This window comes from Salvelinus namaycush, chromosome 17, assembly GCF_016432855.1.
Source record: "Salvelinus namaycush isolate Seneca chromosome 17, SaNama_1.0, whole genome shotgun sequence".
Classification (NCBI taxonomy): domain Eukaryota; kingdom Metazoa; phylum Chordata; class Actinopteri; order Salmoniformes; family Salmonidae; genus Salvelinus; species Salvelinus namaycush.
The window spans coordinates 23,228,152-23,241,613 of NC_052323.1; the positions used below are offsets into that span (position 1 = coordinate 23,228,152).

Genomic DNA, 13,462 nt, shown 5'->3' on the forward strand with positions numbered 1-13,462 from the left:
ACCGATACGTTTGATCTATAATTTCTCTTCATATGACAAGGATTAAAAAGGATTTGCCAGTAGATTGTCGTCTTGATTCATGGTGATGACTGCTAGCTTGCTAGATAAGATTGAATGTATGATGTTGACAGTCCAATCAAAGCTATGGTAGATATAACGTGATTTGACATCATTTTATCTGTGGCCAATCACCTTGAGCATTCTTGGATGGGCACTTCTAATGTAACTATATGGCAGCACCCAAGGGGCTTGATTTTTCGAGCTCTGCCCGTAGATTTTGCGGTGACGTAGTGTTCCCATGAGTAACAGAACACTGAGCCAACCATGGCGCAACTAGAGAACATTACCAACCCCTACGCTCCGTATTTTCCACTGGCTGCACCACCACCACAAAAAGCACTGAGCTAGGCTGAAACAACTGCATTTTGGAGCTGCCTTAGTCAAGAAAGCAAAAGAGACCATGTTTGTAAGCGGCTTTATTAACTCAATTATATATTTTTTTACATTGTTTGCAAACTGATGTGATACATATTAAAGCCAAAATAACAGGCACTTTTTATTTTTGCTGAACAGGGCTCTGCCTCACCTGCCCTGAATTACAGGTCGCCACTGGAGCTGAATCATTAGGTCAGAAACACTGATTTAGCAAATATATTTATCCAGACAGAATCCCTTTGTTTTACTTTATTCAACTAAAGAAAACAATTTAACCTTCATACATCATTTGTATTTATTAAAAAAACACTTGCTATAATATAGACACAAGATTGAGAAAGAGGCTACAACAAAACAATGTATTACGACATGACAAAGTACCATAGTATTATAGTGGAAGCTGTTAGTCGGGGGAGGCTAGCATCTCTTCTCTAGCATGACAAAGTACCATAGTATTATAGTGGAAGCTGTTAGTCGGGGGAGGCTAGCATCTCTTCTCTAGCATGACAAAGTACCATAGTATTATAGTGGAAGCTGTTAGTCGGGGGAGGCTAGCATCTCTTCTCTAGCATGACAAAGTACCATAGTATTATAGTGGAAGCTGTTAGTCGGGGGAGGCTAGCATCTCTTCTCTAGCATGACAAAGTACCATAGTATTATAGTGGAAGCTGTTAGTCGGGGGAGGCTAGCATCTCTTCTCTAGCATGACAAAGTACCATAGTATTATAGTGGAAGCTGTTAGTCGGGGGAGGCTAGCATCTCTTCTCTAGCATGACAAAGTACCATAGTATTATAGTGGAAGCTGTTAGTCGGGGGAGGCTAGCATCTCTTCTCTAGCATGACAAAGTACCATAGTATTATAGTGGAAGCTGTTAGTCGGGGGAGGCTAGCATCTCTTCTCTAGCATGACAAAGTACCATAGTGGAAGCTGTTAGCCATGTGAGGCTTGCAACTCTTCTCTAGCATGACAAAGAGCCATAGTATTATATTAGAAGCTGTTTGCCGGGGGAGACTAGCATCTCTTCTCTAGCATTGTCTCTTCTCTAGCGTAATCCAAATACCCTTCTCTGGTCGGAGTATGAGGTCACCCAGAGGTCTCACCTCCTCTCGGCTCTGGCAGGCCCGCACGGAGAAGTGACGCAACACCGAAGACAGCACCACCTTCTCCTCCATCATGGCAAACCGCTGGCCTGGAGACAAAGGACATACAGACATGCATGTGAGGACACCATACACTGACATAGGCCTTTCCGAATACCCATACTTGTGTTCTAAATAGTAGGCTTTTTGGGTATGTGACATTTAGAAATTTGAGTATGCTTTAAATGCCAGGATGTCATACTAATTTTGTATTTTTATCATGTAGAATTTGCTGCACACTATTGAGGAAGAGAATTGTCTTTTCACCCTCACAGGTGTTTCACAACAGCTGATAATCAAAATAGGGGACGCGCTCTACAAAAATGAATGAATGGCGGGGATCAAGCTCACTTGCGCATTCAGATGAAGCCTTCTCAGTATGGGTGAGTGGTATGTTTATATTTGTTGCTTACTGCATACTTTTTTACTGAACAGTATGTTCAAAATAGTATGTAGTATTAGTACACAGTCTGTAGTTTTAGTAAGTAGTAGGCAATACAGATTCAGATATACAGTAGACAACAATCTGACCATAAAATCAGACAACTCTTTCCTTTCATTCAGCTTTTGTGGGTCTCTCTCTTTGTCACTCTCTCTCTGTTCTCTCTACCCCCCCCACTCTATCATCTTGAGGAGAGAGACAATCTGTCTCATTCATTGTGTGGGAGACAGGGCTGATTGGCGGCAGTGGCTCTCCTCTCAGGAGATGGAGAGTCAGTGCTCCTTTGCTCCTCCTCGCTAAATGGATGATTGATTCTTGAGGAAGAGTGGGCTCTTAAAGGGAATGGGAGCGTAAAAGAGGTAAGTGAGGAAGCTGTTTCATAATAAGTGTTGGCTTTAATGCAATGTGACCCATCAGGGAAGGTGCAGCGCCCTGCTTCTAAATTGAGCTTCTCCTTTCAGTTTCTTTTCCACTTCCTGAAGCCAGACTGTGGGTCAAAATCATTTAGCTGGGTCCTTGCCCTGTGTCTGTACCATTGCAATCATTTTGATATATCATGGTTCGTATATTAGACCCATATTAAGAGGAGAGAGGGATATGAATGGTAGTATGTCCTGAGCTAACCGATGCAGTTCCTGGGTCCAGCGGAGAATGGGATGTATGCGTAGGGATGTCGTCCTGTACTGTTCTCTATCAGGAAACGCTCTGGCCGGAACTCCTCGGGATCCGGGAAGTATCGTGGATCACGGTGCAGGGCGAAGGGAATGATCAGGGCATTCACTCCTTTAGGAATTTTAAATCCATCTGTAATGGGAGGATATTAAGTATCAGTCATGGAATTACATTTAATTAATTTCTAACTGTGGGCTCATTGTGCTGACAGTTGCGTTGAACATCATGTCAATATTTTCTACCTGCAGTAAAACACTGACTTGTATTAAGTAAGGATGTTGCTTGGTCACACAGTGGAATCAAAGCTCAGTCCTTTGGCAAAGAGTGACATGTACCCATACTCAGACTAACAGATGCTTGCCCACCCTGAGAAGGAAGACTGGATTACTAACACTGTGATTTCGCCACTGAGTCGACAAACTCCTCTGAAAATGTTGAAATCTGTATTTCCTCTAAAACTACAGTTATGCTTATATTCAGAGATAACAGGAAGTGCATATAATATTCTAATTAGTCTAACAGTGAAATCCATCCATCTGCTTCCGCCTTGGTTTTACGCTATCAGAAAATGCTTTTACTGCAAGCGGAGAGAATGGAGAACAGGCTGCCAGAGCTGACAATGGCAGACGGAAATACAAGTCCTGACATGTGCTGTTTCAATGAGATGGAGATGACACCCGTGGCTTCAAACAGTGAGGATCTTAGTCTGCTGCCGTTTTACAGGTAAAGGTGCACTTTGGGACAATCTGCTGCCACCTACTGATGTGACAGTCGTCGCTTACGGTGCGTGCGAACATGGGCACGGCGGGGAAGAGGCGAAGGGTCTCCTTGATGACGCATTCAAGGTAACGTAACCTCTTCAGGTCATCGATGGTGACGGAACGGTTGGAGGAACCTGGGTGGGAAAAAGAGGGATATATGGATGGGATTTCATAATACAATGGTCACATGCGAAAAGGAGAGAACAGGAATATCAATGTAAAGCAGTAGTGAGACAGAGAGACACTATATGTAATACAACTGTCACATGGGATGAGGAGAGAACAGGAATATGAATGAAAAGGAGTATATTTACCAAACACCACTTGGAGCTCCTCCTGGACCTTGGTCTGGACCTCAGGGTAGGATCCCAGTAGGTGAAGGGCCCAGTTCATAGAGGCTGCCGTGGTATCATGGCCCTAACAACACACAATCATTCAGAAGAGCGCATTAGGGTTGTGTTGAACAGTGTGCCATTTGGGACCCATTAGAGTTGTGTTGAATAGGGTGCCATTTGGGACGTAACGCATGTGCAGTTGTCTAATGTACATCTAGTAAATTCAAGTACAAAGAGGAACTATCCCACCTACAATATGAAGTGTTGTTCGATTGCAGAGGGCCTCAGTGGAGTCGCATGCTAAATGTGTGATCATATTGGTGTTGGGTTTCATTACACTACCTCAAACATAAAGGTGTCCACCTCCTCTTGGATATCACTATGGCTCAAGTAATTTCCCTCCTCATCAGTGGCTTTTAACAGCATGTCCAGGAAGGCAAGTCTTCTCCTTTTGATGCCATGGTCAGATTCACTGTCAGAACCTGCATACTCCATGCTTTCTGCTCTCTCCTTGATCACCTGGAGATTACACAAACATTAATACCATACCTTTATATTTCATTTTTGTTCAAAATAAATCTGTGCCAACAGCCATGCTAACAAGATGATTATTACAATATATAACAGATGATAGTCAGTCAACTGGAATCCTTTCTTATCTGTTATATATTGTTATATCCATTTTGTTAGCATGATCATTTTTGGCAGTCCAAACCACAAACACTTGGACCTTAAAGACCTCAGTAGATCTACTCACACTCTGAGTGAATGAATGGAGGATCCTCAGTCTATTGTCATGGTCCTTCCCCTCCCATAACAGACTGTAGATGAAGTCTGACCAATACCAGGGGGCTCTCTGGCGACGACCGATGATGTCACTCATTCTGTAAAGAGAGCTCAGTAAATCTAACAGAAACACCAAGGAATGTAGACAGGATATAGACAGGATATAGACAGGATGTAGACAGTGTATAAGACTATGTCATGATAGTTTATTAACATGTTAATACTTACTTGTACACACTGCGGACGTACTCAGACTCACTGTTACTTTGTGCGTAGATGTTCTTTCCCATTGCCGTTTCTGAAACAAAAACAAAAAATAGGAATCAATGTGTTATCATTAGCATTTATTACAAATGACTTTGATCACAGATTTGGAGAGTTGATTTTTACAGTGCCGTTCCAAAATCAGTCACTCACCACAAATAATGTCCAAAGCACAGAGTGTGATGTAGCTAAAACAGTTGAATGGATCTCCTCCCGCCTGCTTCTCCAGTTTCTGTGTTAAAACCTCAGCCTGCTCATTCATCACCTCCAGAAACTCAGCCAAGATGGAGAAATGGAAAGTCGGGGTCAACATCTTCCTTCTGCCACGCCACTTATCCCCTGTGCTGTTAGAGTCAGGACAGAGAGAGAATCACTTATCCCCTGTGCTGTTAGTCAGGACAGAGAGAGAATCACTTATCCCCTGTGCTGTTAGAGGCAGGACAGAGAGAGAATCACTTATCCCCTGTGCTGTTAGTCAGGACAGAGAGATAATCACTTATCCCCTGTGCTGTTAGAGGCAGGACAGACAGAGAATCACTTATCCCCTGTGCTGTTAGAGGCAGGACAGAGAGAGAATCACTTATCCCCTGTGCTGTTAGTCAGGACAGAGAGAGAATCACTTATCCCCTGTGCTGTTAGAGGCAGGACAGAGAGAGAATCACTTATCCCCTGTGCTGTTAGAGGCAGGACAGAGAGAGAATCACTTATCCCCTGTGCTGTTAGAGGCAGGACAGAGAGAGAATCACTTATCCCCTGTGCTGTTAGTCAGGACAGAGAGAGAATAACTTATCCCCTGTGCTGTTAGAGGCAGGACAGAGAATTACCTCGAGTATGTCCCAAATGACACCCTATTCTTTATACAGCACAATTCTTTATATAGCCCTATTGGCCCTGGTTAAAAGTAGTGCACTATGGCCTGCTGAGTGGTGCAGCGGTCTAAGGCACTGCATCACAGTGCTAGAGGCATCACTACAGATCCGGGTTCGATCCCGGCTGTGTCACAGCCGGCCGCGACCAGGAGACCAATGAGGTGGTGCACAATTGGCCCAGTGTCGTCCGGGTTAGGGGAGGATTTGGCTGTCTGGAATATCCTTGTCCCATCACGCTCTAGCGACTCCTAGTGGCAGGCTGGGCGCATGTACGCTGCCTTCGGTTGCCAGCTAGATGGTGTTTCCTCTGACACATTGGTGCGGCTGGCTTCCGGGTTAAGCGAGCAGTGTGTCAAGAAGCAGTGCGGCTTGGCAGGATCGTGTTTGGCTCTCGACCTTCGCCTCTCCCGAGTCCGTACGGGAGTTACAGCGATGGGACAAGACTGTAACTACCAATTGGATATAACAAAAATTATTTATCTTTTTTTTTAATAAAAATGATGTATTTATAATTTGTGACTATAAAGGGAATAGGGTGCCATTTGGGATAAAACCAACACTGAATCAGAGGGGTGCAGAGGGCTGCCTTAAATCGACAGCAATCGATTTAAGGCAGCCCCATGTAATCAGTTTAAAGTCCTCAGTGCCAATACTGTTTTTGATAATGGGGGAAGGAAGGAAGAGGAAAATGACCTACCTGGTGAGCAGGCCAGTCCCCAGCCAAGGCTGCATAAACCTATAGAAATAGGCCTTGTCTATGTGTTTGGAACTGTGCAGAATCCCCTTGGAAGAGAACAAATGAAATGAGAACAGATCCAGAAACACAGACCAGAATTAACAAAAGATTGGAAGACTTGCTGTCGTCATGACGTCAGCTAATGGGGATCCAAATTAAGTTTAAACATTAAAGTTATGCTCAATGGATAGGTAATGTGCTATATCTCTGACAGTATCTGATGATTATCCAGTCAGCGTCAGCAGTAATACAGGTAGTAAAAAAGTCCCAGCAGTGTGGCGATTACCTCCACAGTCTCTGCATGAAATAAGACCACCAATGGCAGGGGTCCAACCCAAACCTTCAGCAATGGTAAATGTCTGAACTCCTTAGTGCCTTCAATAATCTGGTTGAAGAAATCTACCAAAAAAGAAAAAGTACTGCTATTGCATTTTTTACTTGGGAAATATTAGATAGCCTAACCTAAATACAGCTCAGAGGAGAGGATCTTACCTCCTGCATTAGTGCTGAACAGAAGTGCATTCCCAATGATTGGATAAGCTCCATCCACTCCAGGGATTGGCCTCAAATCGTTCCAGTCCTGAAAGTATTTCTTCAGTGGATGGTACATGATGCAGGCCAACAGAACAATCAGAAGGACCAGACATATGATCCCCAGCGTGTATGTTCCAGACATAATCACCATCTTGGTTTAATGTAGCAGTGTAGCTATGTTGTGAAATCCCTCTGATCTGTATGCGGAGCAGCTTTTGACGGACTTTAGACTGGTTATGCACTTCTCCTTTGGCACAGTTAACCGTACGGGTACTGGAAACCTCGACTCTCATGCAGCTACAGTGTGAGAAACTGGGTCATGTTGGCTGCAGCAGTTAAGTGAGGGGTGGAATGATGGGGATGGGTAATGTGAAAACAAAGGTTGGCTGTGTAATGACGGCAATTACACAATCTGTGTGTGTGTGCATGTAGTAGTTAATTGTTTTTTTCTCTTCTCCTCTGACATTGACTCATGGGGTAACTAAACCACAACTACAGTATCATTTGCACACTGATTAGATAAGCTCATTCCACTCCAGAAATACAAATGTGCATGTAACAGAAATAGCCATTTATTGCATAACAAAATTATATTGTTACAATTTCAAAATAATATTTGAATGAATGATCATTCCTTGAAAAACCTAGGGTATTCAAGACACTGACATTTCTGTAGAAAACATACAAGTAGGACCTAGTTCATGTTTTTCCTCCTAACGTGGCTCATTTAGCAAATGTATTTAGCCACATTGAATTTAGATTTAGTAATGACCTGTTGTGTTAAGAAGCAGCTAATAATCTGGATAAATGTTATGGTTTCATCAATCAATGTAATAATAAAAAATATTGCATTGAGAATAATTTAGCCAAATGAAAATCCAATTGGACCTTTCTTCCTGTTGTTTCCATAAATTCCGGTTATAACTACATAGAATACAGCTACGGATGAGATTTACCATTGAACTACCGCAAGAGTTAGGATTTACGTTTTGAAGCCAGATGATGAGTCTGAGTTGGATATCACCACATGTGCAACATCGCGAGACTTCCGGGAATGCTTGCGAACTAGACCAAGCAGACCAGGCCAGGGTTTGGGGTTTATAGAAGACCAAGCAGACCAGGCCAGGGTTTGGGGTTTATAGAAGACCAAGCAGACCAGGCCAGGGTTTGGGGTTTATAGAAGACCAAGCAGACCAGGCCAGGGTTTGGGGTTTATAGAAGACCAAGCAGACCAGGCCAGGGTTTGGGGTTTATAGAAGACCAAGCAGACCAGGCCAGGGTTTGGGGTTTATAGAAGACCAAGCAGACCAGGCCAGGGTTTGGGGTTTATAGAAGACCAAGCAGACCAGGCCAGGGTTTGGGGTTTATAGAAGACCAAGCAGACCAGGCCAGGGTTTGGGGTTTATAGAAGACCAGGCCAGGGTTTGGGGTCCATGAGAGAAGTGAAAAATTCTTCTGTAGTTTTCTCAAAATCTAAAGGCACAATTTATATTTGAGACAATGCCTTAAGTAGTTGAACATGTTATTACTCCAACCACGTGAAAGTGACACGTTTTCATTTTAGTCAAAAATACTTTTTTATTGAAGGAGTCCCTTTGATTTGATGGCATGCACATGCGCAGTTCGGCACGTGACGACCGTTAAACCTGATGTGTTTCTGCACGAGCTTAGCTAGCCAACGTCGCCATGACATCGCCTACATGACATGACATCGTCTTTTTATTTTAATTACTTTTTTTACCCCTTTTTCATGGTAGTCTTGTCCCATCGCTGCAACTCCCGTAGAGACCCGGGAGAGGCAAAGGTCGAGAGCCATACGTCCTCCGAAACACGACCCTGCCAAGCCGCACTGCTTCTTGACCCACTGCTCGCTTAACCCGGAAGCCAGCCGCACCAATGTGTCGGAGGAAACACCGTCTAGCTGGCGACCGAAGTCAGCTTGCAGGTGCCCGGCCTGCCACAAGGAGTCGCTAGAGCGTGATGGGACAAGGACATCCCGGCCGGCCAAACCCCTAACCCGGACGACGCTAGGCCAATTGTGCGCCGCCTCATGGGTCTCCCAGTCGCAGCCGGCTGCGACACAGCATGGGATTTAACCTGGGTAGTGACACCTCAAGCACTGCTATGCAAAGTAACAATCAATATTTCACTGCCGATCGTTTATTTTGGATGAAATATCAGCGTACGGTTGCTTGTATGCATAGACACTGCTTCACAATGCTAGCTAGCTTGCAAAATCGACATCTAGGTAAACAAACAGTAGTGGACAATGTGTTTAATCACATTTATCCTATCCTGTAATGGCTCTTGGCACATAAACTACAATGTATCTAATTAAAACGGCAGATATACAATATAACCAAGCACATTTGTCCTGCTAAATGCTGTGGTCTTTTCAAATTAAAACCTTGTCCTTATTGTCCACCCGTTATCTGCACATTGCGGTCCTACCTCTAGATAGCCACTGTCAGGGAGGCTAGCTAGCTATCGCCATAGCAATGAAAAGTGATCTCCAACTCCGACTCATCATCTGGCTTCAAAACGTAAGTCCAAACTCTTGTGTTAGTTCAATGGTAAATCTCACCGTAGCTGTACTTCATCTAGTCACACCCATTAATTCCAAGTGTTGGTGTTCCTGATGCATTCTGGTCTTCCTGTCTGGACTGTGCTGCTATGACAACACCACTTGGAGTCTCTTCTTCACATGACCAGGAAACCGACCAAACACTTTACGTTGATGAGGAACACCTGGATAAGTTTTATACTTCAGTTAAAGTACAGTAGAAATGACACATAGTGTACTGTAGTGTACTGCTTCATTTTCTTATCCATTCAATTCACTTTTCTCATCTCCCTCTACTTATCTACCTACTAGCAATCTTCCTGTGCACATCAATCTACGAGCAGCCCCGTTCTCTTGCACATTGCACTAAACAGAAGCGTAAACTCACCCCATTCCGTACAAATGTGCGTAACTGCGACATTCAAACGAGGCTACAAAGAAAACTAATGGGACTGTAGCGACTGTGTCGACTTCAAAATCGGGGGTGTGAACTAGGTTTCTATTCAAGCGTTGATCGACATGGTAATGGCTCGATAGTATTGGAGAAAAGTTGAAAAAACTGACCCTCCGTTACATCTTGACGTGTCATGTCGTAACGTACAGCACGCATAAAGCAACTATTTCTGTCTTACAATCTCTCTCCACCAGGTGTAGCACTTCTCTCATCGTTTTAAAACAAGAAATGGACAGTGACGGGGGTAAGGGGGGGATACCTAGTCATTTTTTTCGTCATCATTGCATGCGATCATCATTCTCAAAGCCGCTGTTTACTTCTAAGATCACTTTAGCACCGCCCTAAAAACCCGATTCAAATTCGACACAAACCTTCAAATAGGTATGTAATGACACATTATATAAACTCTTTATGGTGTTTTATTTACATTTTAGAGGCAATAAGGTGATAAGTTGGACAGATCGAGTGAAAAAAGCAATTTTCCCACACGACATCTATCACGCATTAGTTTCGCTTCCCCACCCGCCATTTTTAAAAAGACCCGACGGGGCTCATTGCCTGCTTGATTTATGCAGAAACGGGCAGTGTTTAGGTCATGTAATTGATTTTGTTGGAAAGGGGAGAAATTGTGCTTTACAATGGTATTGACATTACAGTTGATCTGGAAGTATTACGTTTTTGGGGCGCTAAAATAAGGGCAATTGTACGGACCAAGGCGATGTACAAGTTTACGTGAGTTTACGTTACTAGTGATGGAGGGAAAAAATCAATAGTTACATATCGCAATATAGTTTATTATATTGTAGCGACCCGCACAGACAGCTGTGTGTTATGTGTTAGGCTAGTAGGTGGTTGTGTTCGCGGGGTCCGACATGTCAGTCAACCTGCTATCTGCCAATCACGGGAATGCCTGGAATGTTCTGATGCCGGGCATCCTGGCGGTTGGCGGAGTGGCGTGGAGGGGGGTTGGGCAGGGGGATGGAGCATTGGAAGTTAAGACCAGGTTTTGCCTTTGTTCTCTCTCTTACGTCTGGGCTTCACAAGAGAAGGTCACGATTGGCTTGTGGGTTATCTTTCATTTATTTGGCGTGGGCTACGGCCAAACAGTAGCCTGTGTAAAGTTGGTTTAATAAACCGTCCATTCGTAAACTCAATCCTCTGTCTGGACAGTCGTTCTTTTATGATCTAGTCAGGTCATTACATTGGTGTCAGAAGTAAAAACGTTGATAAAAGTTTGCCAGCTAGCTAGCTGACTTCTGTGGCTAGCTACCGTAGGTGAGAACGGGGGTTGAAAATGCTTCGAGGGAATCCGAAAGTGAAGGTGGAGGTAGGGGACGATTATGGCCAAGGAGATACGTGTGAATGGACGTCGGAGGTTCTGGCTGAGGAGATCGCCAGGGCGTCGGAGCGCAGAGGCCGCTTGAGGGAGGACGCTAGAGTGATGGCGGCTGAAGCGGGCATGAGCGCCTCGTCGACTGTGTTTCGCGCGGATTCTGGTGGGCGGGCCGAAGTGGTGACGTCGACGCGGCGGGACGAGGAATCTGGGGCTCAGGATGTAAACAAACATGGCGGCGCCCAGTTCCCGGCTGCGTCCGTATCTGTTAAGACCCCGAAGTATTCCGGTAAGGCGGATTGGGAAGCTTTTCATGCTCAGTTTGAACTGTTAGCTCATTTTAGGGGGTGGTCGGATGAAGAAAGGGCACTGCAGTTGGCTTTATGCCTCACGGATGAAGCTCTGGCCTGTTTGATATTGATTAGCCCCGAGGACAGACATGATTATGGCGCTTTAGTGGGAGCACTGAGGAGGCGCTATGGACAGTGTGTACAGCCCGGGCTACTGCGCTCCGAACTGAGTAATAGACGCAGGCAGCCTGGAGAGCCTCTACGGGTGTTAGCTAATGACATTGAGAGCCTCTCTCGGCGGGCATATGCTCACATGCCCCCCTCCGTGCAGAGCGAGCTAGCACGGGACCAGTTCATACAGGCGCTCTCTCCTACGGAGCTGCGCATACAGACCCAGCTGGCTCATCCTGAGTCATTGCAGATAGCCTTGGAGATGGCTTTGGAGAGGGAGCTGGTGTGGGCTGGGACTTCAGCTGGGGCTTTGGTGGGGGTGCAGGGAGACACACCCTCTGTGCGAGCTGGGGGGCAGAGCAGCCCGGAGCCGGAAAAGCCTGCATGGGTGGCTGAAATGACAGAACTCATTCGTGCTGTGTCGCTACAGGCGGCACAAAACACACACCCTGGTCCCAGGGTCTGCTGGGGTTGTGGCCAGCCAGGCCATCTGCGCCGAAATTGCCCCATGTCCCCCAGAGCTCAGGGAAACGGCTCGGGGTCCGCATAGACCGGGTAGTGCGGACCCCTGGCTTTCTATCCCAACCACCATCATCTTCAGGAGGAGCCCACCGGCACAGACGGGGACGCAAGGCTCCACTTCCCCCAGAAGCAGACGAGAGCAAGCGAATGGAGCCTGTTGTTGTGGTGGGCCGGACCTGTGTTGGGGACTTTTGTCATGTCCCTGTCACTGTGGAGGGTGTGCCCTGCTCCGCCCTGGTGGACACTGGGTCCACAGTAACCCTGGTGAGGCCAGATATTGTGCCAGGTTGGACTCAGTGTGAGCCTACAACTGTGCAGCTCCGCACAGTCACAGGTGAGCTGGCACCCATGAAAGGGAAGGGAAGGGAATAATGACTCTGACAGTAGGGGGCAGGACTGTGCGTCATCCTGTGTGGGTGGCGGCTGTGCAGGACCCTTGTATCCTGGGGTTGGACTTTCTTAGGAGCACAGGCTGCCAGTTAGACCTAAATAGGGGCACACTGAGCTTCCAGGGAGGGCCGGAAGTCACCATGGCCCCCCCTAATGTCACATTCACTCAACCCAACAAACCCTTTACTCCAACAGTTAAAGCAGCAGAGACTCATGGCTGCCCCCCCTCCCCCACAGCTGTGTGTGACTTTTCCCCAGCCCCCCTGTCACCTACTGCGGTGTGTTACATTCCCCCAGCTACCTCCATGACACAGCCCTCTGTGAGCCCAGGCCGCGCCCCCCCAGCCCAGCTACCCCAGATGGGAGAGGAGAGGACACTGTCTGCAGTGAGGGAGATATGGGGGAGGAACTGTGTTGGTCTTGACCCCGAGCAGCAGGAACGGTTGTGGCAGTTGCTGTTTGAATTCAGAGACAGCTTTGCGCTGAGTGAGGAAGAGGTGGGTCAGACTCATCTGGTGCAGCATGAGATCGACACAGGTGATGCTCGACCCATCAAGATGCGTCCCCGCCGTATCCCGCTGGCACGCCAGGAGGCGGCAGACAAGGCTGTGTTGGAGATGCAGCGGGCAGACTTCATTGAGCCCTCAGACAGCCCCTGGGCGGCGCCAGTCGTCATGGTTCCGAAGAAGGGGGGCAAGCTGAGGTTCTGTGCGGACTACAGGCGGCTGAATGAGGTAACCAGGAAGGACTCATACCCCATACCAC

General features: G+C 46.3%; 1 protein-coding gene across 1 annotated transcript; it reads right to left on the reverse strand.

The window, feature by feature from the left end:
* Positions 1 to 458: 458 nt before the first annotated feature.
* Positions 459 to 7,180, reverse strand: LOC120062472 (cytochrome P450 4V2). The gene is made up of 11 exons (XM_039012469.1): positions 6,933 to 7,180; positions 6,727 to 6,839; positions 6,402 to 6,487; positions 4,989 to 5,179; positions 4,800 to 4,869; positions 4,543 to 4,669; positions 4,128 to 4,304; positions 3,765 to 3,867; positions 3,450 to 3,584; positions 2,642 to 2,821; positions 459 to 1,625 (listed from the first exon to the last, which is right to left on the reverse strand). Exons 1-11 carry the CDS (start codon positions 7,123 to 7,125, stop codon positions 1,462 to 1,464), a joined length of 1,539 nt encoding a protein of 512 aa, XP_038868397.1. The 5' UTR covers positions 7,126 to 7,180; the 3' UTR covers positions 459 to 1,461.
* Between the last annotated feature and the right edge of the window lie 6,282 nt (positions 7,181 to 13,462).

Bases quoted from the DNA above. Each gene is read 5' to 3' on its own strand.
- LOC120062472 (XM_039012469.1), bottom strand. From the start codon at position 7,125: ATGGTGATTATGTCTGGAACATACACGCTGGGGATCATATGTCTGGTC. The intron at 6,840-6,932 runs GTAAGATCCTCT...CTTTTTTGGTAG, and splicing joins GTTCAGCACTAATGCAGGAG to ATTTCTTCAACCAGATTATT. The intron at 5,180-6,401 runs GTAGGTCATTTT...TGACTCTAACAG, and splicing joins GGGACTGGCCTGCTCACCAG to CACAGGGGATAAGTGGCGTG.